Raw genomic sequence first — 25,841 nt, forward strand, 5'->3', positions numbered from 1 at the left:
GATTATAAATATCTCGTTAATATCTTAAGCATAGTTCAATAATTTTTTAATTAAATTTTCATCTATTTTTTTGATAAATTGATCAAAATAATCTTATAAATTATGAATTATTTATACTTATTTTTAATTTTTTTTAATTTCTTTATGGACTATTTTTTCTACAATTTTTCATATACCTAGTCTGATTTTTTTTACAATTTTTCAATTTTTTTAAGAAAATATACAATAAGGACAAACTGAACAATTCTAGATATTTATCCAAAAATAATATAATTTCATCAAAAACAAAAAATATTCATAATCATGTCCGACCTCGTTGTAATTCATGATCACTCTGTACATACCAAAATTAATTTTCATCAAAAATAGGAAAGACTGTACTTTTTACACTCTTATTTTTAAATAAATAGTTGAGAATTAATTCAATCACATTCTAAAAGCCATCTGGAAAGAAAAATTATTGAGACATCTGCAAAGGAAAACGTGCTTAATTTGAAGATAGAACTATACTATTTCTAGGAATAATATAATTATCTAAAAATTGTGGTGAAATCAATTCTATTTTATGTTCCTGTTTATGAATTGTGAGTGAAATGCAACAGTATCTGAACTGTGCAATGCTAAACATCTCAACAATAAGCCTATGCATATTCAACTTAACCCGAGCAGATGCTACTCTTAAAGACATTTCTAGGAAACATGTTAACATGAACTAACTAATATAGCCCACCATAACTTAGAAACATACACATCAGGGAGGTGAGCTACAAAGATGGTAAGTACAATCTATAGCTGTACACAAGATCTTAATTTAAACATACAAAAGGTCAAATTACTATAACCCACAGCAAACTATACGAAACGGAAAGTCTATCATGTATGCTATAACTCTATGGTGATAACGATCTACAGCACGTCAACACAAATTTATTCCGGTCAACAGTTCAATGGTATCTCTCTGGCAGTCAGCTTGTTGCACTAATTTCGGATGCTGAATCACAATCATCAAAGTGCATAAGCTTCCGAACTATATGCTATCCCTTATTTCTTTCCAGCACGTCGTTTCCATGTGCTCTACATTTTGAGAAAAAGAACAGTGTTAGTGCATTAGTCAATCTTAAAACAATGTGTAAGCTCTCTTGAGTGAATATGGATGAAGTTCAGTACCAGAAGCTCGTCATCAGAAACCTCGGCATCTAAAGAATCAGAAGCAGGAGTCTTCTTCTCAGGGTTATCTAAAGCTGCTTGTTGGCAGCTACCATTGTTGTTTGCTTCGTCAGCCTCCCTATCAGATTCTTCTTTGGCCTCATCTAGCTGCTTCTCACCTGAAGACGAGGCTGCTTCATTATCTGACGCATCAGCTTTAAGTGGAGAGCCACCAACTTTATCACTCTCAGTATTTTCAGAGTCATCTTCGTCCTCTTTCGGCTCTTCTGCTTCAGCCGACCCTTTCTCAGCAGCTTCCTCTTGTTTCACGTCCTTCTTCAGTAGCTCCTCATCAGACACACTCTTGTCAACCCTTACATTCTGTTCCTTCTCTGAATTGTCAGGAAATACAGGAGAAAAGTCAGTATGGAACATAAAGTCTGTGCATAATGAATCAACAACAAATACTAATAAACTATGACCGACCAAATAGCACATGACTCAGAGGACACACTTTGAAGAGACTTCCGACATGAAGGATATTAAACTGAAAAGTAGAGTAATTGCAGAATCTAGCCATCAAATATTGCAGTATTGGTCTGGAGATAAATCGTTAAACAGTAAGATCCTTCACCTGAGTCCGAATCGTTGACCATGGGCTTTGTGGTAGATTCAGGGTGCGGAACGTCTGGGCTTTCACCACTTTCCATAGAGGAGTCACTCTTCAACAGGTCCTTTTGCCTCTGTTTTGGACTTTTGCGTGGTGTTCTTTTCCCTCTTACTTGAGATGATGGAGATCTGCCAGTCGGTTCAAGTACATAAGCAATCAAAAACAAAAGAAATAAGCATATTGATTCTCTGATTGCAGAAATCCAACTCACTTCACTTCCAATTTTTTGTCTTTTTCTGAAACTCCAATCAATTTCTTCTTCTGCCCTGACGATCTGCGAGTCAATCAAATTAGACATCCAAGCACTAGCCTCTTGCAACAGCAAAGACATGCACATCTGAAACTGTACTTTATTGTACATGAATATGTCTCAAAATGAATGTTTAGAGATATTGAAAATGATATCTGTGGCCGGTTGATTATGAATCACAAGTGCACAAGTGTGTATGAATATTAAATGAAGGAAGCACTTACCCTCCTTTAGGACGAAAGCCCTTTGATGAACCAGATCGCTGCAAAATGGTGTACCGACACTGTCAGATCTTATGCTAGAATTTTTGCTTAAGAGGAACCAATGAATATTAACATTTTTAATAGGAGGAAGATAATTTAGCAATAGTTAGACCTTCTCAGACTTTTGACCATTATCAATAAGCTCCCAGCGTTCCCTTTCCAATCGTAGAACTTCGACATCTCCATCATCATATAATATCTGTGAACAAATTAAAAGATCAGGAAACAAAAAGGAAAAAATGACGGTCAGGAAGATGTTTTATAAGAATCAAACTGGTGAATATTCAAAAGCAGGACCGAAAGAAAACGAGACAATCAAAAAGTACCACGTGCTTCTTTTTCTGCGTATCAAATGACTTCACCACACCCTCATAGAACCTGTGTTAAAGTCAGAAAGGTAAAAAATAATGTCATAAATCCCTCTAAAATTACCCACAAGATTCCATGAATTCCATGAAAATATATGGTATTTGGTATGAAAATGGACACAGTAAAAGGATATAACTGAAATGCTAACTCTATCACATAGGCAAAGCCACATGAAAATTCTCAAGAAAATAGGAGCATGGATGAATTTCTACCCCACTTGCTGACTCCTCCATTTTTCTCCTAGTGTCTTTATTTTCTTTTCAGACTAAATTACCCTCAGATAAAGAGTGCTTTGAGGAAATATGTTATAAAAATGGTATCGATGAATGGTTTCTTACCTACAATAACATTCATATATTAGCCGTTCAATTAATCTTTCTTCCATGTTACAAGTCTGATATCAAGATTGTAGCATATAGATCATATCATAAAAGCACTTACTGCTTATCCATCGGCCACCAAACTTTTATTCTGCAACCAATTAAGTCAGCAGCAGAACTTCCATTGTCCGGAGTTGTGCACTAAAGACAAAGCAAAGTGGAGACAGGTTAAGTAAGATTTACTGAAACAGAGGAGGTGAGAGCATTTAATAAACTTCTAAAAAAAATTGCGGCAATAGTTATGAAAGGTTCTTCAGCAACCATATCAACTGAATGCTGGAAAGCTTCACAAATTTGAAGCATATGGTTCTTTGGCAAAGTGAATGCAAACCCAATGGAACCTCACTAACGGGCAGTGCATTAACCATAAGAGCTCGCTCTCCAAAAGAACGCAATATATTTTGTCTCTTCATCATGCTTCTCAGTTCTCACAGTGACATGCATGTTGCTATGTAATCTGCATAACTATAGTTCTTTGGTGCAGATGCACAGGGAAGAAAGTAATGAGCAGTGCCCGTTTAAGGTTAGCATTTGCATGTCTGAACTCACAAGGTCAAACCATTTCAAAACAAATTGCAAAATAGATAGGCACTACCTTGGCTAATCCAGCAACACTTTTCTGTTTTTGCTTCTTCACAGATGCCGACTTGGAAAAGCTGATTGACGGCATGCTATCAGTTTCGATGACTTTATTATGCTTCTGTATACAACCAGAGAAAGTGAAAAATGCATATCCATGAAACAGCACAGACATTTCACAAATTTCATCAGTGGACACACCTACCTTGGGGATAGGGGAGTGATTGAGTGCCTCAGCAGAACGTTTGCCTTTCTGCTTAGAGGAGGAACTGGATTTCTTCCCAATACATGAAACTAAAAGGTCAGACTCAGCGGATTCAGACATTTTTTCTTTCACAGGTTGATCTCCTGAACTATTTTGAAGCTCCTTATCCATTTTTTCAAGGCCAGCATTAATATTCTCCTGATTTATATATGTAGGCCTCCTAGAACCCTTCGAAGGACTGGCTGGTCGAGACTTGTGAGCTTGAGCGGATGATGTCCTCCTACGTTTCGGCACGGGAACATCCGTTGATTCACTAAATAGTGTTTTCCCCTTCTGAAGCTTATGGCTGCTTCTCTTTTTCTGAGCATATTCACGGCCATTACTTGATCCAAACTTGCCAGCTGTACCCAGATTATCAGAATTTATTTCCTTCACCACCTTCAAGATATCAAAATCATTTTCATTTGCCCCTCCAGTTGGTGAGTGCTCATTCTTCACCTCTTTTCTTGCCTTTGCTCCTTTAGCTTTTAGTCGTTTCATCAACTTCCCCAATGGTATCTCACTGCCCTCAGTTTCACTGTCCTTCATGATATCATCCTCTGCAAGCACTGAATTAACCTGAAGTTGACAAAGTACATACGATTAAATTACCTAACTAACAAGGTAGACAGAATACCTTATGCCACTAGGTGAAAAGTTATTTCCAGATCTTACAATTCCATTATCTTCCAATTCAAGTGATTCAAAGTGGGCCAAGATACCATCATCTGCCAGCCATGTCTTCTCTTCACCAACCTAGTATGGAAAAGATGCACACGATTATTGACATCATGGGTTGCATAATAGCTACACTTCCAAAGGTTAGATATAAGTATGATCTTTGCACATGTGTACTTGATATGAATCAAACTTTCAAAAAATTCTCCAACGGTTTCCACTTCTATGCATGTTAGATAATTTTATCCGGTCTCCACATGCTAGTTCAATGTCACATCCTTGAGAAGACCTGAACTCAGAGACCCTCTTTATGATCTAAAAGAGGAGAAGCAAAAGAAGTCAAAACATATAGGATCTCTTATCTACTTTCCCGGCAAATCATCACTCTTTTCCTGGCAAAATAATTAAATTCTTCCTCTTGTCTGGCATCTTTCATCAAGAAAAAAAACAAGGGAGTCAATGGTACATACCAGCAAGTCATTTTCGTCTTTCTTGACAAGTGGTTTGTAAAGCACAGAAGGTAGGGTCACAGATTCACTTGAGCCTTGAAGATCATCTTGTTTTGGTGCTAACCTTTTCAGAATTGACATGCCAAGGTCGCACAGAGCGTACAAATTCTGTAATATGTAATTGAAATTATTACATGTCATTTAAAACAACATTAACCTCACAATTTTTCTAATCTTTAAGCCTTGAATTTTATCATGATAGATCAATCCGCGGTTCATTCTACATGTCTTAATGCATTGATGAACCGATGTTCCGCCTTGCCAAATGATGTAAATTGCACAGAAATTTAGCAATACGAGATAATAAATAAATACAAGTATAGTAGTATTTAAACATCAACCTTGGACTTAGCTGCATCGAAAGCATCTTCTGAGCGCCTGATAGATAGAAAAATTGAATTCAACAATGAAAGCGTTTCCTTGTCCTTGCTTATACTGACATCAGATTTGCCATCTGCTTCTCCGTGCACCAGCATAGACAGGAACAAATACAACTGCCTGAAACAGATACAATATGTCAAATGAATGCAGTAGAGAGAAGAGGAAACTTCAGGCGCTATCATTAGATTTACAAGCATGCCCAATATGTTGTCATTACTGCAAGGTACAGGTACGAGCAGTTCTTGCTACTTCATTGTCAAGCTACTGTTTTATTACAAGTGTCTCCGACATGATCAACTGGCTTTGACCAAGGGCATATACATCTTTTCAGATAAAGGAATTAAGTTGTCAGTGCAACCCTCCAAAAGTCACACATAAATTCTATAATGACTTTTCTGTACTCACAATTAACACAGATGAATCTCCTTAAATCGACTTCGTTATTGCTTAACAAGTCATAATATTATAGATTCATAAAATCCATTTTCTGATGCGAAGGATTTGGTGACACGCGTAAAAAAACAGACAAATTTTTATAGTGTTATATAGAGAACTCATAAGCTCTTCCTGCCATTTTTGTATCACAAAACATCTTGATAAACACTTCCGAGTCTAAATGTCATCCTAAGCAAACATCAACAACGAAAATGTTAATAAAAATTCAAAGCATCAAGCCTCTCCAAAATGAACAGCATATTAGTGTTATTATGCTTCGCCATGAAGACGCTTTCCCTTTCTTTAATACTTCTCCGTATATAATAAATGTGCAACCAACACCGAGGCACGGTGTCCTCTTATGGCTGAAGCACGAACATAAAACAAGGTGCATACTTAATTGATTAAGTAAGAGCAAAATAAGTTTCGGCCCATGTTGTAATTATATTGGGAAATTTCAGAATGGCACTAAATTTGGTTTCGGTCAATTGCATCACTAATTTGAGCATATAATTACTGAGGTAATGTCAAATATATTTACGTAATTTAGTAAACAGATCATTTTCAACAACATAATAAATGGTTTAAAGAAGAACGGACACCAAACCTAGAAACTAATAAAACCACACTGCTTTAGCAATTATGCTTGCCACTTGCACCTCGCTTTTCCAGACAAAAGGGGCATACTTGCTAGCTCTCGCTGAGGCCTATGGGAAGGTTCTTGTAACAGATATTAATGCACGTGCATAATGATAAGATAGATATAAAATTTCATAATTATGTATGGATTTGTTGATTGGGCCTTGGATAACCACTTTTAACACTCAAAACTTTCATAATAGCAGTACTTTAATCTTATTTTAACATTTCAGTTCTTCCTTCACACACAGGGAGAGAATTGATCATACGTCAATTCATGTTACAAACCTCTACAGCCACTTTGACTCTTCCATCAGTAAAGTGATACTTGAGTTGTCCTTTTAAGCTATTTCATTTATATCATCCAATTATTTCAAGTGACAGTTACAGCATTCTATGTTTCGGTTTTTCATAATTTGATTGGTTGTCTTAATGTGATGCGTTTATCTTACCTTTGGGTCAGAGTGTAGTCACTTCTAAACAGGGAATACAATTTTGTCTACAAGCAGGAATGTTAACGGCAACAATATGCTCCAATGAGTTTGGCATGCGGCTACCAGAGCTGCATTTCATACTCAATATGACCATTATCTATTTGTTTGCATTCACATTGACATGCGAACCACAATTGGTACTTAACCCATGAAATCATCATCTCTACCATGTCTTAACAAATCAAAGCCTATAACATCCGGGTTGTTGCATCTTATTCCAGACTCTTTCAGTGATTTTTCTAGAACCACATTCAACAATTACTAGTATATTAGTGAGTGCTAACGGGATGTCAAGTAAATACTAATTTCTTCTACCAAAAAGAATAGGGACAATTAGCACGCTGCTTGACTGCTACAATTCCATTTATAGAGATAATATACTCAGTCATCTGGTATTTGTATCAACATTATTCAAATTGTGTAAAATAGCTTCACGATCCCATCTTTATTCTCCAACCGAGCTCAGAAGTACTCTAATTCAGAAAAAGGAGAATGCGAAATATCAAAACATAGCCATTTCAAATGTCTATCTTTAACCAAGACAACCCAATTGACTGACAGACGAGGCACTAGCTTCCAAAACATAGCTATGCCAGAAGTTTCATAAATTACAATAGAAAGATTCTAAACAAAATTACAACTTCATGTTATTGCTTGATTTCTTTAAGCTTCATTAACAATTATCATTGTCAATCTAAAATACCTGTACATAGATTCAAAGGCTTTGACGTCTTTGCATTCATCAATATTAGGAAATGAGGGATGGTGAGCAAGGGAATGAACCACATATGCAAGCATGTATTCTGGATAAAGTGTGGGAGAACTTCCATCAGTCTGTGAAGAAATTTGTCGTCCCCTTCCTTGCCGACACATCTGGATTATGTCATTCAGATTGCGTTTGTTCTGCCAAAGCATTTGGAGAATGGATATTCAGATGTGGTATGCGGAATTTTCCACTGTTAGATGTGGTATAAACAGACTTAAAAAAAAAAAAAGAAAAGAAAAGTAGATTACAGCAAAAGTACTTAAGCAACCTTTTACCTCTTCTAAATCGGGATGCTGAGAAGAAATATCAAGCAGTAATGCGCAAGCATACTTAGGGTCTAGAATCCGGTCCTTCACATACTGATGAATCTTGTTGAGCAATAGTTTCTTTACCTCAGGAAAATTATCCTACAAAATCCAAGCGTGGGAGAGTAAGAAAAACCTAGCCAGTGAACTGTTTTAAGGGAATAGGAATTAGGAAATTTATTCCAGAAACAACCACATGCTTCCATTCAAGTAAACTCAACCTCTGAAGTTCTCAGTGTGAGGTAAAAGACATTAGTTGGAATTTTGTGCTCCCAGTGCTTTGATAAACGAAGCACGGCTTTTGCTGCAGCAAGCTTCAAATGAGCTCTATCAACCAAACTGAAACATGAAAAGAAAAATCGTATTAGTACCAGAAAATCTTAAGCAATACTAAGTCAGATGGAGAAAACTTCCATACTGTAACCTTCTTAAAAGACATTGTAGACAAAATACATCCAGTTACCTTGATTCAATCTCTCTTGAGATATCACCAAAAGAGAGTATATTCTTCAGTAGTTCAATTAAGCCATCAATTCCAGAACGAAGCTGAGCATCCTTGACAGGTAAATAGCTCTTGACCAGAGCTTTAACCCCAAATATCTGCATGCACAATTTGATGCTCAATCAGGCCTTTAAGATTTTCCAAGATCTGCACTATTTCAGTGATGAAGAACAAGAAATGTGCAACAGAAAGACCTTTAAAGAACAAAGTTCACTTCTATCATCCCAACAATCGGGTGGTTTATCTCCTGTTATCTGCAAGTGAAGCATGTTTTATAAGACCTTCATAACAACAAAAGAGTAATAGATCTACAAATGCTTCTGCCTTAGTCATACATGTCCATTCTCCAGTATGTTTTCCTTAATGAACTTTGCAATCTCATTTTCTCTTGTTTCAAAGACTGGCATAGCAGCTTGTGCAATGCAACCAAGAGACTGTAGTACAGCAGGTAAATGCGCCTTCTCTTCAAGCATATCAACTAGCCTCTATTCATTTAAAAATGAAAAAACAATCATCAAAAAAGTTGGAAAAAAAAAAGTAAAACAACACAATGAGAAAAGGCAATATAATAGATTATGAAAAGAAACAAAGAGAAACCTTGTAAAGAACAGACAGTGACATGAGCCCATCATCTTTTGTGATGGAGGCAAGTGCATGCACAGCATACTTCGCCTGCCTCCTGTTGCCCTCGATGCATATGCGCTCAAGAATAAGGTCTAATGATCTATGAGTACAATGTATTCCATTTCAGCAAAATAAGGCAAAATATAGAACATCACAAGAATAATTAAGAAGAGATTTCATATAGTTGCACCTTGATGAAACACCCAGTTGTTCTCGGATAGTTCCCCCAGCCTTTGCAAGAATATGTAAAGTACCTTCCTTTATAATTTCATTGTCATCCTCAAGAAGATGTACCAAATCTTCTTCAATCCCACCCAGCAGCAAAGGACAAAATCGAGCTAGAATCTGAAAGTTCGTGCAGTGAACAAGTAATTATATTGCAAATGGCTGTATCACTTAGGTTTTCATCTTGTCATCTAAAGGTGAAAATGATAAACCATCTTGGCAGATAAATATAGCTATTATACTATTTATATCAGGATAAAAAGGAAGGATATTAAGTGTTGCAGACTCTATGAGCTTCATAATAACAGTCTACCATATATAAAGAGTTAGGACCAAAACTTGCATGGAAAAGGTATCAGCATCTCTATATTTGCATGTTCTAAAGCGAGCATCATTATATGACATGTTCAGGGAGAGCTAAAAAATTGTCCACACCCATGGATACACACAATAAGTACCAAATATCCAGAACTTCCGCGCAGCTCCATGATCATTCAGGTCAGACTTAAACATGCATATAAGCTCCTTGAGTCCACTATTAACTAGTCAAACGGAATCCATGGAAATATAGAATCAAGATATAACTTGACCAGCAGTCAGCAATAAATATTACATACAGAATCAATATAAAAAGATGCCATACCACAAGAATAGTCATGCAGGCCAAAATTAACTCATTACTTCCGGAAGACTTTTGTACACCGGCCTCGATAAGGATTTCTTTCACATGATCCTTGTCAAAAAGTAGATAAGAGCATTTCAAGGAAAGAGCACTCAGAAACTCGTAGAGTCGATGCTTATGGCCAAGGATTTTCAGCAATTCACCCTGTGTGGCATTTACCAAGTTTGAGAACCCCTTATTAAGAATTTGGAAGCGTTTTTAAGTTGAATTCACTCGGGCAGAGGGGAAAGTGAAGAAAGAAGGAAAAACCGGACAACTTTAACATCACATTAATGACTCACCCGTAAAGTACTGGCTTGAAGAGAGCCAGTGTTTGGATCAAGAAGTTGAGTCAAAAGTTTCCAGACATTGGAATCTTTCAACTGGTCAAGAATCTGAAAATTCTCCTCTGCTTCTGTAGGATCAATAAAGCACCGAGACATAACGCGGAAGCAAAAGATCACTTTCTTTTGCGTCTCGCCTCCATCACCTCCCTGCACATTGGCAACAACCTAATAGTTTCATCGAAAGCTCCCTAACTTTACAGTAGACAAATATTGAAAAATGCAGAAGTGGTTGTTACAAACCTCAGCTAACTGTCTGAGGGAAAGGTACTTCTGCATCTCCTGTTGTAACCTGCACCACATTGTTAACTCCTTGAGACTTGTTGTTGATGTATCATGCAGTTTGAAAGTAACCTAGCGTTGCTTTACAAAAATCATACAAAATCTTTATATGTAAAAAAAACAGCAGCCACACAAACCTTTGTTTCTGCTCTAGTATTTTCTCGAGAGCTTTAACCTCAACTTTGTCAAACCCAGAGAAAATCCTAATCCAATTTGTCACCTTGTCTTTGACAGAGAAATCAGATGGGAACAAGGATAGAGATAAGATGGGTTCGATTGTATCTGACCTGCAAGGAGAGACCAAATCTCCAACATGATATATCAGAAATCACAAATCAAGAATGTTGAGATATCTTAGCCAGCAACCAGTTGTAGCCAATGCTATAACTTCTTCTCTAGTAGCTTATCAGATATTATCTTTAAGAAATTCACTCTCCTTTTGATGAGCATCATGATGCTGTTAGTTTCAATCAAACAAACTGCCACCATCAGGAGTTAGCCACCACAAGTAATTTGCTTTAAACTTTTATTTGGATTCTTCATATATTCGAGAATTTAATTGGATTTGTCATATATTTGAGAGTTTATTTGAATTCATCATATATTCTCTGGACCAAATACCTAAATCTGCTCAACAAGAAATGCACTGATTTACCTGAAATCTTTATCATAAAAGCACCTCAAAATCTTCCCAACAATCCAATCATATTCATCATTCTCTATTGAGCCATCAGACCGGTTCATGCACGATAATCTATATATGTCAGCTAACCTCTCCATGGTATACTTTTTAACCAGAAGCTGGACAATTGCAGAAAAAGTTATCATAATATGGCAAGGCAGCGCCAAGATTGAATGATGAAAATATTGTACGAACAGAAATAGGCACACATACAGATTTGTCCCGAAGGCGTTCCGAGACCAGCTTGATAGTTTCAACTGGTACTGATGTGAGAGCACGACATGCCACATCACAAACCACAGAGACAACTTGTTTACGAACATTTTCATCATAGTCCAACAACCGGTCGCAAAGCGCAGCTGTACATTGATTGGCATCATCAGGTTTAAGACCTCTGAACCATAAGCTTGAGAACACAGGATTAGAATTCCTTACAGATTATTTGAGGAGCTTCAGCTCTGAAAGGATTCACGAGAAGACAAAGCTTGAGATGCTCAAGGACAGACGTTCTGACCTCCGCCACTCTATCAGTTAGCCTCTTCAGAAACTCCAAAAAGACTGGGTGGAATTCCTCAGAAATACTAGATCCAGGCAGAGCAAAGAGGTCACCTACTAGACCCACCGCTTTCAAACGAATGTCCAACTGATCACTCTGTTTATGTCAAAATTTGGAACTGATGAAGTGTCCAATATATTCGACTATATAGCCCAGAAAGTGCCACCATATTTCAAGAATTTATTACAGCCACTTAAATATTAGCAATTTGACCATGAAAAAGGAGAGAATGACACCAAAAGGTTAAGAGATCTTGAAGCAACTCCAAAGTGCTGCCTATTGACACCGTCAAAATGATGAAGATTATCCCTCAGTATCAAATGCACATGAAATCATGCTTTCAGACCCAAGAAGAAAATGCAGCTGATATGTCATACTTATAAGCAGAACAAAAGGATGGCTTATTGTGCAGAACAAAATAGAACATATAAAAGCAGCTGAGTATGATTACCAGTAGCTCTCCAGTAAGATAAGGAACAACTCCTGATAAAACGTGAGGTGCACAGCAGTAGATATTATAAAGTACACCATGGTAATTAATTTCATGTTTCAGGGCGCTGCTGTCTCCAGACATTGAAGACACGAGAAACTGCTTTATGCCAGGTTCCAGTTTTCGCGAACAATGCTCTATCACACTCATAGCTAGCTTCCTCGCAGCCGAGGTAACATCCTAGAAGTCAAGACTTCCCGAAGTTCAATTATGAAAAAGGCACTCAAACAATAAAAGTTCAGCAAGCAAAGAAAGAGATGTTAACCTTCTTATCACGGCCGAAAACTGACAACAATGTAATTAAAAGGTTCTCTTGTACATCCTCACTTTCTTCTAACAGAACCTTCATAATTGTTTCCATAGAAGTCAACACATTCTCAGGATGCTCGTCTCTGCAGGTGAAAGAAAATACAAGTCAGTACATCAATAGAGTAAAGCGTCCAGAGTTCCCGATAACTATCTCAACAGCGGTAGCCCTGTCTGAGGATGATTATAATCGAAGTTTGACAACACCATCTTTAGAGGTGGTAAATTGTCACAGTGTTCAAAGAAATTTAGAACTATCTTGATTCACCGGTTCAATCAAGGCAGTAAATGGTAGTTTGGCGGAAACAGGATTTAGCAGCAGAGAGATATTACAGCACCCACCCAGTCTATCTCATTGAAATGTTAAACCACAACCAAATGAAGTTTTATCAATATGCAAGTTATTATACTGTGTATATCAACCTTAGAGGATCTAACCTTTTCAGTTTTCTTCACAGTGCAGGAATTGGAGGGATGAGAATGATAGGGGGGGGAAGAGTTGCCTAATTCTGACTTAAAATTCTTTTGTTCATCTCGTGATCTTCAATGATTTCTAATGCATAATATGGGCTACGTCATATTCTTTTCATTACATGTCTGTGTGTATTTACCCCCCTCTAACACCCACCGATCTCTTTCAGAAAAAGAAAAAAGTGAGTATGTGCCAAAGAAGTCCGCACAGAATATCCAAAATAAACATTTTATTTTGGCCAGCTGCAATCAAACTCAAACACAAGCCTAACAATTCCAACTACCACGACACCGGTCATCTTTCTCACCTCTCCTACCTCAAGTTTTTGCAGGCAAATCGGCAAATTCAAAGGAGGACTGCTTGACTTGGTTACTGGAATAGCCAAATATAGGAGAAGCAAACAGAAACCAAAAAGGATTAATTGACACCCTCTTTAAATGGAAAATTGATCGATGTCCAAAACTGAAGAAATGCTAAATGTGCAATCAGGATAGAGTTACAACATCTGCATCCACATAGGAAGAAGGAAAATCACAAGCAAAAAAGTGCACATGTTACACAAGTACAAAGACGCCAAACAACTAAACATACTTGCCCTTGATCAAGATAAAATAGAGAAAAGAGATGCTCCCACGAACAGAATGTATAAACTTGTTTTTCAACTGAAGAAAGAGAGGTAAACATAAAAAAGGCCGTACCTAGCAACGTTGAAGAAAGTATTGAACATTTCATTTATGAGGTCATCACATTCAAGATCCAGCATGACAACACATGATCTGTATCTTGCCAAAGTTTCAAGAATAACAACTCTCCTTCCAAATGAAGGGCCATTTGTATCACTTAAGCCACTGAATGTACTCACGATCAACTGAAAAATATCCTGAAACAGATTAAACAGCAATGACCCAGGTCACAAATGTCCACGTTTTGAAACACATCAAGCAGAGACTTAAGCTGTTATCTCTAGCTATTTACTCTTAAGAAGAAAGAGGTACCTTTAGAACATCATCGTCATATGGAGCCTCAGGTGCAGTTATTCGAGTTATTTCACATATACATGCAGCTACAAAAAGCTTGACCTCTCGATCTTGATGTTTCAAAAGCTCTGGCTTGGCGATTGCATTCGAGAAAGGCTGCATGCAGTCCAGTATTGATTTTGGTGGTGATTGCTCTAACCCAGATAGGCATGTAGCACCTTGCTGCAGGAAGGGAAGAAACTTCAAATTACTACAAACGAATCAATTGACTGTTCACATAACTTTATGCCAAGCAACTAAAATTTCAGGACCTCAACCCATTAAAGCAAGTTCAACATAAGCTCTTCCTTCCTTTTATTTTTTCCCTCCCAGAAATATAGTTTCAAAAGAATATCATTTCAGGCACTAATTTCAGAAGGAAAGTAAATCTCTAGATTGTGGAAATAAATGATAGAAACTTAAGGCTTTTGACTGAGAAAGCAATCCTAAATGCTTTACTTGTACACAATCACATACCAGCTTCATGTCCTCTTTGTCCAATTAGGTCCAAGGAGGGAGGGAAGTAACATAGTGTACTAGGATCTAACAAAATCCCATATTAGCATATGCTTCTTTTTCTCCTATTTACACAGACAGACAGACACACGTGCATGCATATACTAAAAGTTCATCAATTGCTGGATCAAAATGTAACAATTGCAAAATCTTTATTCTTCTTGCATAAAAAATCAAATGTTTTAACAATCTTCACCGTAAAGGAGAAAATTACTAATGGAACTTCCCCATAAAAATATAGATTGCGTACGAAATTGTTGCTAAAAATTTTAAATAAAAATAATTGAAACAAATTTTTCTTTAATATTTCTCAAACTTCAATTAGAATAATTGAAAAAAGTCGTACTTTCTGCATTCCTCTCCTTGGAAATAATTAAGGCACCAATTCAGGTGAAGGTAGGAATTTTGTGGAAGAAGAAGGAAAAGTAAAAAAGAAAAAAGACTTAAACTTTCTGCTTTCCGCCCCCAAAATATAAAGCGCTCGGAGACCCTAGAAAAGAACCCTAATTCAATCCCAATTATGACAAAGCCACAACTTAGCAATGCAGACACATGCAACTGTAAATTGAAGTCATGGACACACAAAAATTCAACACCACAACTCAAACAAACTAAAAAACTAGAAAGGAAAAGCCACGGACTTTCTGCTCGGTTACAGAAATAACAAAGCCAAACAGCGGCTTGAGTGAACCCTAATTCAACCCCAATTATCACGTAGCCATAACTTACATAAATTTACAAGCATGCATCCACAAATGAAACTTGGAAACCAACAGAAATTCATTAGTAACCATTAAAATAATCTTTCTAAAGAGAATTCCAACGCAGAGGAGACATGTAACGAGGGGGCTGTCACCTTCAAGAGCTTAATGAGAGCGTCTTTCGAAGCTGGAGGATTCTTCAACTTCGATCCCAGTTCTTTCAGCTGCTGCTGCAGCTTCGGAGCCATGGAAACTAAATTCCACCGAATTTCCTCACACCTTCAAAACGAGAGGATTCTTCACACGGAGCATTCACTGGGTTTTTCCCAGTGCTTTTTATCAGGGGGTGTGCGAGAATTTGGGGCTTCTTTTATTTTATGTTTGTTTCGAACAATGAAGCGAGAAATAGCTCCTCTGTTAGAAATATAAACGACTGAAATAAGCGCTCGCGCTTGGCTTTACCACTCCCGATTTGCTTTTTGGGAGGTATTCTTTTTCGGTTTTAGCCTCCTAATTTACAATATTTGCATGTCAAGTACACGTCCTTCTTTATTTTCGATAATAATAAGATTCCATCAATTTAACAAGATTGTATTCATAAAACATACTAAATTCAATTATATATAGAATTGGTTTTATTTAATATTATTTACTTCTTCAATCCAATTACAAATAATGCTTGGTGTATTTGGAGATAGAATATCCGAATTATATTATCATAAATACTTATCACAACAACTGCATTGCTAAACAACATGGAAAATAGCAATTATGAACTTGTTCGACGTTTACACCATTAAATTATACAGTAATAGAAAAAAGATAATTAGTTTGCAGAGTATCCACCTTTGGATATTGAATGTGGATTGTGCACCGATATATATAGATAATATTTAAAGCAAAGTTTTAATTTACACTAAAGTAAAGATTTTATTATTTAAAAGTTATGTTTAAATACTTTTGAGTTTTCCCCAACAAGAGTAATTTGTTATAATATATCGAAAACTTTCTTAAACCCCATATGAATATACATTCAAGAAAATGACAAGAATTCTTTAGTCTTAATTGTTATTGTACGAGCAATTCTAGTGAAGTAACTTTATTATTAGTGTGAGTTTAATCACATATAGTTTTTTCAGAGCCCTTCGTATTCTTATGTTTGAATTTTTATACTTTTACTTCAGTAATATATTCAGACATAATATTATTTTATATCTATTTGTCTGTTTATTTAGAAAATAAATGAACTCATCCACACAACTACAGTTGAGATCACATAATTAAAAAATATTCACTTAGTTGATATACTGAAATTTTTATTCACTTAAGTTGATATATTGGGATTTTATTGAATTAATATGAAAATTTTCGTCCAATTTAATTGGGCCAAATATAATTGTAACTTTATTTACTGAAATTAATACTAAATAATTAATTTTATTATATGCCCACGAAAGTTTACAATGGACAAAGTAAAGGTATCATGAAAAGTTGGAGGGAGAAATCAACATTAAGCACAAATATGGGGCTGAAATGTAAACTATAACATCCCATGAGCCCAACAACGGTTATACATTTTTGATAAAAAAATAAAATAATAATAATAAATAAAATAAAGAAAAGAAAGGAAGGAGCAACTATTGCTAAACCGAAGTCGTATGATTTGCTGGTGCCGCACTTCTGTGTCGTCCTTTAGGGTGATTGTCTGCGAGAACTGGAAACGTTTTTTACGGCGCCGTTCCTCGTTGCAGCGTCGGGTGAAATTCTCTCTTCCGGCAGCCCATCTCACCGTAAAACCCATCATTCGGACAAATTTTCTCCAATTTGAGATAGCAATGGAGTCCCTGCAAAATGACGAGAACGCCCCCGCCGCCACCCAAACCATGTCGAAGAACGCCCAGAAGCGGCTGCTCAAGCAGCAGCGGTACGAGGCGAAGAAAGCGGAGAAAAAGGCTCAGATGAAGGAGCACAAGAAGAGGGAGGTCGAGCGCAAACGGAAGGAATGGCAGGAGAGATTGGCGAGCGTGGGCGAGGAGGAGAAGGAAAAGCTGATTGAGGAGAGGAAAGAGCTGAGGAAAGAGCGCATGGAAAAACGTACGGAGGAAAGGGGAAAGAAAATCGAGAGGCTGCAAGAAGCGAGGATTAATGGCCAGAATATTGTTATTGATCTTGAGTTTTCTCATCTCATGAGCACTAATGAACTGCATAGCCTCGTTCAACAGGTCGTTTTGCTTTTCTTTTCTCCTATCTTTTCTTGGTTTCATTGTGTTTCTTTTGAACTTATAGAACAATTTTGAGTCGACGGAAATTCTTATGCAGTAAAACGAGAGATACTTCCCCTAAATCTTGTTATCGACTTGCTTTATTGACATTATTGGGCTAACTGTATTAGAGTGGATTTCCTAATTCTTGCTTCTCTCTGGGCTGATCAATTGTGAAGCAGAGAGCACTTCTTCTTTAACATGAAGAACTTATTTTTGTTGCTTATGCTTACATCTGAACAACTTCAAATCAGACGTGGGTATTGGTGGATTTCCTGCAATGACATCTAGACTATGTATGGTTGAGCTTATGCCATCAGATTTTACAATTGTTTGGTGATTGTACAAGATTTTTGCATCAGTTTCCCTTTTGTATAGTTTACCGTGCTTGGATAAATATATCTGCCATTCTCTTTTCAGCGCCATTTATTGAGCTTGTTGCGATCTACATAAACGTGCAGATTATGTATTGCTATGCAATAAATGGAAGATGTGCCTTGCCGGCCCATCTTTGGCTAACAGGTTGTCAGGGAGAAATGCAAAATCAGCTTCTGCGGATCCCAGGATATGATAAGTGGGTAATCGAGAAGGAGGATGTGTCCTATATAGAAGCTTTTCAAGATCAGAAAGAAAAGTTGGTGTATCTCACAGCTGATTCTGAAACCATTCTGGATGAACTTGATCCAAAAGCAGTATATATCATTGGTGGTTTAGTGGATAGGAACCGCTGGAAAGGCATTACTATGAAGAAAGCAAAAGAGCAAGGGATCAAAACTGCCAAGCTGCCGATAGGAGCTTACCTGAAGATGTCTAGCTCTCAGGTGTGTTTTCTCTCCTACTGGTCTTAATTGGGCATCATTTCCTCATTGTCTTTGGGAACGTCTGATTTGACAGAAGGACCACACGTTCACAGATTTAGGTTGCTGTTCTTGTCGAGCTTTTGTTCACATACACCCTTCCCTCATTTAAAGACAACGAGAGAAGGACTAGATGATTCATGCAATGATGTTGGAAGTTAGGATATATAATCTCATTTCAGTTAATCCAGGTTGTGCATTTGCAAATTAATGGTCTATAAAGCCCTTATGTTGAGAGTTGCACCCATGATATGCTAAAAATCCAATATTCTTTTTTTTTGTTGCCTCTCTTTCCTCACCAAAATGCCAGTAGCATTCTTCTGATGATGGTAACTCTTAATTTGCTTACTTCCAGGTCCTTACCGTTAATCATGTTGTCGAGATACTTCTCAAGTTCTTGGAAACAAAAGACTGGAAGGATTCATTTTTTCAGGTGATTCCTCAAAGGAAAAGATGTGAAGCTGGCTCCGAGGACAACACAGAAGAGGTTTTGTCAGAAGGCTTTTTGGAAGAGGGAGATGAGATAATGCCTGAAAGACAAGAAGGGGCAGAGGCAGATAACGGAAATGATAAAGATGTTCAAAAGATAGGAAAGCTAGAAGAGGAAGACTGTGTACTTATAGATGATCAAAAGGCAAAAAGGCAGTGCATTGAAGCATAGAGTTAGCCGTGACTTTCTTTTTTCACTTGGGAGGCAACAAACTCCAGTTCAAAGTTTCGTGGACAGTGTCTCTCGGTAAATGAATTACTCATCTTAGTTGCATTATAGAAGCCTCTTGACAGTTTGATTTGCACCATCAAGCTTCAATTTATGATCTTTCAAAACCCTCTATTCCTTCTATGTGTCCCGTGGCATTTTTGTTTAAAATATGAGTAGTCGTGGATACATCTCATGTTAGTAATACATATATTCTATACTGGGCAAAATACTACTTAAGTTGCGAAGAAAAGTAGAGTCAGAAAGCGCAATCTGCAGGCAAGACGATTGGAATATTGAAATCACAAACATTAAAACATCGACAATCTTTGTTTTTACTGTTACAATTGAAAGCCTAAAGCAACATTAAAAACCCATTTTCTGACACCCTCCCACTTTCCCTTCCTCCTAGCAACTTTACAACTGCTCCTTGCACTGCGGAAATGGTTCAATGCATGCTACTGGAGCTTGTGAGGGACCAGCATTAGCTGCATCCTTGAAGAAAGTCATTGGTGCCGCAGCTCCATAGAACCCATGATGATGAGCCATGTGATGAAAAGCCGCTGGAGGAAAGCCATGGTAACCCAGAGAGCCATGATCAACCACCCTCTTCACCAGTGGTTCCCCCCTCAATGAGCCCCGGTCACCACCATCAAACTCACGATATCGGTGCAGGTACACAGTGAGTGGCTCAATGTAATCATCAAAGCCAAGCTTGCTCATTGCCCACAGCACATCCTCTGCGGTGATAGTCTTCCTCTGCTCACGCTGGCATCGGTCATTGGCCTCGCTGGTGATGAAGCTGATATACTCTGAGACACATTCTTGGATTGTCTCCTTGGCATCGTCTGATATTTTGGCATGCGGTGGCAGGATTTTGCGCATGATTCTGATAACATTTGCAATTGGCATAAAGCGGTCTTGCTCGCGGACAACACATTCAGTGTCCTCAGTGATTGCGTTAGCAGCATTAGTGGCGGCAGGGTGGTGGTTTGTTTGAGGAGGCGGCAGTCCCATGCTAATGTCTGGTGCTTTCATATCTATGCATGAAATTGTAATTATTTTAGTAAATTCCGTCAAGTCTTATGGCAAGGAATGAATAAACCAAAGAAACAAGAAGTTAGATGCGAAATTTTTCGTAACAGAGCCAAGCTGAAAGATTTGACTCTAAGTTAGCCCAAGGGCATCATGATGAAGCTGTGGGCTGTCTGAAAAATCCAGTTTACTTGGGCTAGCTAGGCCCATTAGAGAAAAGTGAAAAATATATAAATACTTAAAAGAATCGAACAAGACAAAATACATAAGACGCCTGGAGAGGCTCACTCGTGAACGGTCCAAAACAAATAGTACGACAAAACAATTGGTGAAAAGCAGACGGAAGGCAACAGATATTTGTTACCGTCTTTTAAATTTTTTTGTTCTTTAGTCATCAATCTTAAAGCGTTTCGTCTGCCCCAACAATAACACGCAGCAACCAAAAAAAAAAAACAAATCAACAATCAATGAGCAACAGTGGTACCAGCACGGTTGTATTTTCTCAAATTAATCCCACCAAATTTCTGAATTTTTCCATTTAACATACTAGTATCAGCACGTCGTCCTCACACACGTACAATTAAAATTTGAATTGTGTGTGTAATTAATGATGTATATATTTATTAAAAGAAACCTGTGCCTGAGACAGATACATATGTTGGAGTCGAGGAAGTCCGTTTAAAGCATAGAAATCACTGCTCAAAACATATTGCTATGTGGCAGAGAATGATGCCTGGAGAGGGGAAATTGGAAAAAGGTTGTCTGGTTAATACTGAGTAAGAAAATGACTAGTAGTAGTAGTGGTGTAGAGTAAGCCCATTGTGGGGGTGGGAGTAGCTAGCAGAGTGTGTGCCTGAAAATGCATGAGTGACATGTGTAATTGTGGGGCCACATACTGCATGTTTGCCACTTGTTTTTTGTTTGTCTTGTTTTACAGAATGCTATGCAGCAAGCCGTTTCCAATTCCTAGTTGAGAAACACGATTTTCATCTTCCATCACTCCATCTCCATGGCTGGAGACGAACGACCTCTAAGTCTTGCTATATTGTTCAAGATATACAGATGAATGCTCGTGCCCAAATTGACTGGCAGAGAAAAACCCTTAATCCCCTAATTACATGATACATTAAGGAAATAGGGCTGAGAGGGATCGCATTAATATGTATGGGGTGATATGAGGAATTGTGCAGTGTAGCTGCAAGATTTATCTGTGTAAAATGAAGATTAATGTGGTCGGAAGAGATGAAACATGGAAGCATATTTGCATGCAGATAAACATGAGAGTGTGAAGAGAGACGATGATGTCTCTCTCTCTCTCTCTCTCTCTCTCTAGTTTGAGCAGAGATAGATGCAGTGGTTTTTCTCTCAGAGAGCTAACGAAACATACTAACTAGTTAGCAACAAAACACAAAATGGACATCAAGAAAGGAAGAAATAAAGCAGAAATAAAAGGGTATGTATATATGTGTATATAATGATGGCAAAGAATTTCTTGAAGCGAAGGAAAAACCCTAATTCAAGAATTACCAGAGGTTGTTCGTGGGAGCCTGCGGTAGCCATGGAAGCCTCCATTGTTCCCTCCCAGTTCCATATCTCTCTCACGCACAACACACAGAGTGAGGGTGGTTTTTTTTCCTTGTTTAAATGAAACCGAAAGTTGGAGAGGGATTAAATGGCAAGTGTCCAAATTTATAGAGCCAAAGAAATAAAAAACAGAAAAAAGAAAAAGCAAGGAACCACGTGGCGAGAAGGCGTTGTGAACGAGAGAAAGGCATTCGCCGGTGGGAAATAAGGCTTCACAGTTGGGCAGCACTGCGGGAGCATTGACCGGCAGACGACATTTATGTTTGCTCATCCATCCATCCATACACATATATATACACACACACACACACATATCCCTCTGTGTGTGTGTATTGGGCTTGCTTTTGATTTGAATGCATGCTTTTGATGATGATGATGAGTAGTGTTTAGAGTTCCAATTCAAGTTTTTTTGGACTCGGAAAAACAGAATGGTCTCTGCTTAAATATGGTGTCGTGATGTTGACTACATATGTACATGTTTTATGGGAACATGAAAAGTTGTTGTTCCTTATCGGTGCCCTACATTTATAACTCCTCCTCCTCTTCTAAGTTTATTCATCCTTTACCATTTTAAATTTGTTGATATAAGTGTATATTTTCCTTGTCATTTAATAGTTTAAATTTTATTTGTGTTAATTTTTTTTTCATTTTTTTGGCTCCATATCATCATACTCTATTTAAATAGAACTTTTATCACATTTTTGTATTGCAAGCCAAAATTGCAATAATAAGTGATTGGCACAATGATTTTAAAAAAATTTATAAACAAAAGCATAATAAAATAGGTTAAATTTTAAATGTGGGGACACACTGTACAGTGACACGAAAGTATGGTATAAGATCTTTTCTCTCAAATTGACAACTTTTAATCCTGCATATAGGGAAATTGACGACAAATCCAAAAATCCCCCAATTAGCACTACAAGAAAATATTTTAGTGAAACGATTTTTATAACGGTCAAGTTAAAATTTTGTTACTGCTTTTTAAAATTAGAATGGCTTTTGTAACGAAAAGGACACCGTGGTTTTTCTAGGCGTTATAAAATATTTGTAACGGCTCATCTTGTGGTCGTTATAAATTGTAACAGATTTTTTACTGGCCAAATAAAGCCGTTACAATAGCCAAATGCAAAAATGAATTTGGAGCTGTTTTTGGAACAATTGATTTGAAATTGATAAATGTATGTTGAAATGGCCATTGTAACACATATTGTTATGAGAGTATATTTATATTCGGTCGGTCTTTAGAACGACTTTCGTGATTGCATGTTAGTGGTCCCGATTACAAAAATTGCTACAAACTAAATATATATTTTATATTATTTATTAATATTTAATTTATTATAATATTTATTTTTGTAATAATAATGTTGAATTTTTTGATATTATATAAAAAACATATATATAACTTAGCAAGAAAATAATACAATATAATTAACAAAGTAGTATTTAAATGTTGTACTTATAATATACATACAAATTTTTAAAAATAAAAAATTAATCTAAATCGGCCTCCCATCGACAGTGTTTGTACCATCGTCGACCTTGTTGTCGGGTGTTGGGGGATCATCTAGAGGTTGTTGCGTCTGTTGTTCCTTTTATCATCCTTTGGAATTTTCCCCCCAAAAAAATTTAAAATTTCAACCAAACTAATAAACTGTAACGATTTTTGGAATGGGTTTATATAATGGCTATTAAAGAATTTCAATTTCAATGGTACCTGGAACAAATCATGTCTCTTTCGCAATTTTAGTATTTTTATCCTTTATCTTTTTAGGGGTTGTAAAAGAGTCGTGCAATTTTGATTATTTGGTTGCCAAATGTTGCAAAAGTTTCGGAACATATAAGTCATGTGCCATGTTAATTTTTTATTTTTTAATTTTCATCCATAATGGCAAAAGTGAACCAATTAGAGCGAAAGTCTCAATTTAAATGAACCACGTGAAGTGTAGATAATTTATTTCGACGACTTTTGTAAAATTCGACATGGAAATGACCAAAATTGTGAAATATGAAAAAATTATCAGATTTTTTTGCCATCCTAAAAAGATAAATAATAAAAATGCCAACGTACCAAAATTACATAACTAAAAATATATTTAAGCATATATGTTAATTAGTAGTGCACATTAAATCATCATACCAAATTATTTTTCTAAGTAAAAAATTATTTTAATCAAAATATAGAAAAGAAATATTTAATAATTGAAGAATTTAAATTAAAAATCAAATAATATATAAGTTAATATAATAGATATGCAACAAATATAATAATATTCTCAATGAATCGTATATACTTTTGAAAAGAATTTGACAATATGCTCAACCAAAAGATGAACACATTTAGGGAAAAAATGAATAAATATATTTTGTTATATTTTTCAAAGAACATATCTTTGAGAAATAAATATGTAATTGCTCTTTTTTATCTAAGAAGTTTAATAGTAAGTAACTTAATTTTATTATCAACTTAAGAAAAAATTGTATTTTTGGTCCTATATATTAGGATTTTTTTTAATTTAATCTTATTTGCAAGGATTTTCATATTGTATCCCATAAATTGAATATTTTTGCAATTTTAGCCTTCTCATATATTTTTCGTCTAATAATTTTCCCCAAATTGAAATGGGAAACGTTGACTCAATTGAATGAAACTAAATTTTAATTTTATAAAATGCAATGTGAGAAAATCGTAAAAAATAAAATTAAATAAAAAATTTAATATATAGGACTAAATATGCGATTTCCCCCCAAATTAATAGTAACTTTTTTATGTGAAAGTTCTTTTTCTAGTATGAACTATTTAATTTATTTATTATATTTTGCTTTATAATTAAAATGAATTTTTTCAATTAAGAAAAAAAATTATTGAATTTAAATGAAAAATATTTTTTAAAAAACCTTTGTACTACAATTATATATATAATACTATGGGGCAATCTTGTCCAAATATTTAGTAGTAGGGGTAAGTGTTATACTTTTTAGTTTCGGGAATAAATGCTACTTCAACAATAATTGTGGGAAAAAAAAGTATATTTAATCCTAAAATTATATAATCGAGTTTTCTTGAAAAATCCATTCAAGTGGTTGTCGTGCGCTCGGTCGCATAGACGAGAATTGCAGATCAAAATTACTAAAAATATAAATAAATATAATAACATATATTCAAAACGTCAAATTTCCCGCGAAAAATTTGATCAAGCAATCGTCGCGTATTTAGATAAAAATTACATATCAAAATAACTAGAAACGCGATCATAAAATTTATATCCAACAAAGGAATTTAATTTATGATAATTTAAATAAATTCATGTGATTAGTATCGTGCTCCAAAAAACGAAAACATCAAAAGAACTGAATAAATTGATCGATTGAGGTGGAATCCTAATCAAGAACACATTTACGATGAAATGGAAACGCATATAACCAAGACAATTATAACAAAATCACAACCTTAATATATAACCGATCAAAGATTCAAAATCATACACACAAATATATATTAGAAACCGATGATCGGATTCATAAACATGCAAATTAGGCAGAGGTGCAGGTGGATGCATGTCTTAATTATTACACACTACATTAATTAGTATAATTTCCACCATCATATACACACCGCCGACAGTGAAAGTCAATGAATGCAGAAATTAACGGACCTCCGGATCGGAATTCTGCAACATACACACACAACAGTAGACATATATTCACCAAATGAAAATGACCATGAACAATGTGTAGAGGAGCACAGACATAGGGAAGATGGAGAAGATGAGAGCTAGTGAAGCAGGAGGGTCCGGCTGCAGGTAGTAAGGGAAAATGGCGATGGCCATAACTGCCAGTACAATCATCCCAAAGGTAGCGCAGGCTTTGTTGTCGCGAACCATCTTTTCAAACTCAAACCCTTGTTTTTGGGCCCAAA

General features: G+C 36.3%; 3 protein-coding genes across 4 annotated transcripts; 1 reads left to right on the plus strand and 2 right to left on the minus strand.

Moving 5' to 3' along the window:
• Nucleotides 1-687: 687 nt before the first annotated feature.
• LOC105175405 (sister chromatid cohesion protein PDS5 homolog A) lies at nt 688-15,918 on the minus strand. The gene is made up of 33 exons (XM_011097841.3): nt 15,641-15,918; nt 14,248-14,451; nt 13,951-14,132; nt 12,740-12,866; nt 12,436-12,654; nt 11,864-12,080; nt 11,642-11,787; nt 11,402-11,547; nt 10,884-11,033; nt 10,708-10,756; nt 10,423-10,614; nt 10,103-10,285; nt 9,425-9,579; nt 9,208-9,334; nt 8,946-9,095; nt 8,805-8,864; nt 8,572-8,708; nt 8,330-8,447; nt 8,079-8,210; nt 7,741-7,940; nt 5,430-5,586; nt 5,050-5,196; nt 4,577-4,657; nt 3,863-4,480; nt 3,674-3,778; nt 3,140-3,219; nt 2,656-2,707; nt 2,442-2,528; nt 2,291-2,328; nt 2,028-2,090; nt 1,781-1,944; nt 1,168-1,538; nt 688-1,074 (listed from the first exon to the last, which is right to left on the minus strand). The coding sequence occupies exons 1-33, from the start codon at nt 15,731-15,733 to the stop codon at nt 1,042-1,044; spliced, it is 4,983 nt and encodes a 1,660-aa protein (XP_011096143.1). The 5' UTR covers nt 15,734-15,918; the 3' UTR covers nt 688-1,041.
• Nucleotides 15,919-17,110: 1,192 nt separating this feature from the next.
• TRM10 (tRNA (guanine(9)-N1)-methyltransferase-like protein) lies at nt 17,111-19,852 on the plus strand. Of its 2 annotated transcripts, XR_002288180.2 has the most exons (4): nt 17,111-17,707; nt 18,208-18,567; nt 18,959-19,339; nt 19,713-19,852. XR_002288180.2 is itself a non-coding variant. In XM_011097607.3 (3 exons), the coding sequence occupies exons 1-3, from the start codon at nt 17,144-17,146 to the stop codon at nt 19,262-19,264; spliced, it is 1,230 nt and encodes a 409-aa protein (XP_011095909.2). In that variant the 5' UTR covers nt 17,111-17,143; the 3' UTR covers nt 19,265-19,435. The 2 variants fall into 2 exon arrangements, 1 of the variants encoding a protein (XP_011095909.2); XM_011097607.3 differs by lacking the exon at nt 19,713-19,852 and having other exon boundaries at nt 18,959-19,435.
• NF-YB6 (nuclear factor Y, subunit B6) lies at nt 19,575-22,174 on the minus strand. Its single transcript, XM_011097608.3, has 2 exons — nt 21,863-22,174; nt 19,575-20,340 (listed from the first exon to the last, which is right to left on the minus strand). Exons 1-2 carry the CDS (start codon nt 21,924-21,926, stop codon nt 19,718-19,720), a joined length of 687 nt encoding a protein of 228 aa, XP_011095910.2. The 5' UTR covers nt 21,927-22,174; the 3' UTR covers nt 19,575-19,717.
• Nucleotides 22,175-25,841: the final 3,667 nt, after the last annotated feature.

Source organism: Sesamum indicum, linkage group LG12, assembly GCF_026168435.1.
Source record: "Sesamum indicum cultivar Baizhima isolate 11 linkage group LG12, ASM2616843v1, whole genome shotgun sequence".
Lineage (NCBI taxonomy): Eukaryota > Viridiplantae > Streptophyta > Magnoliopsida > Lamiales > Pedaliaceae > Sesamum > Sesamum indicum.

Bases quoted from the DNA above. Each gene is read 5' to 3' on its own strand.
- LOC105175405 (XM_011097841.3), bottom strand. From the start codon at position 15,733: ATGGCTCCGAAGCTGCAGCAGCAGCTGAAAGAACTGGGATCGAAGTTG. The intron at 11,788-11,863 runs GTAAGGAATTCT...ATCAATGTACAG, and splicing joins TGAAGCTCCTCAAATAATCT to CTGCGCTTTGCGACCGGTTG. The intron at 1,075-1,167 runs GTACTGAACTTC...CTCAAAATGTAG, and splicing joins TTTCTGATGACGAGCTTCTG to AGCACATGGAAACGACGTGC.
- TRM10 (XM_011097607.3), top strand. From the start codon at position 17,144: ATGATTTGCTGGTGCCGCACTTCTGTGTCGTCCTTTAGGGTGATTGTC. The intron at 17,708-18,207 runs GTCGTTTTGCTT...ATAAACGTGCAG, and splicing joins TGCATAGCCTCGTTCAACAG to ATTATGTATTGCTATGCAAT. The intron at 18,568-18,958 runs GTGTGTTTTCTC...GCTTACTTCCAG, and splicing joins TGAAGATGTCTAGCTCTCAG to GTCCTTACCGTTAATCATGT.
- NF-YB6 (XM_011097608.3), bottom strand. From the start codon at position 21,926: ATGGAACTGGGAGGGAACAATGGAGGCTTCCATGGCTACCGCAGGCTC. The intron at 20,341-21,862 runs GTAATTCTTGAA...TTTCATGCATAG, and splicing joins GCTCCCACGAACAACCTCTG to ATATGAAAGCACCAGACATT.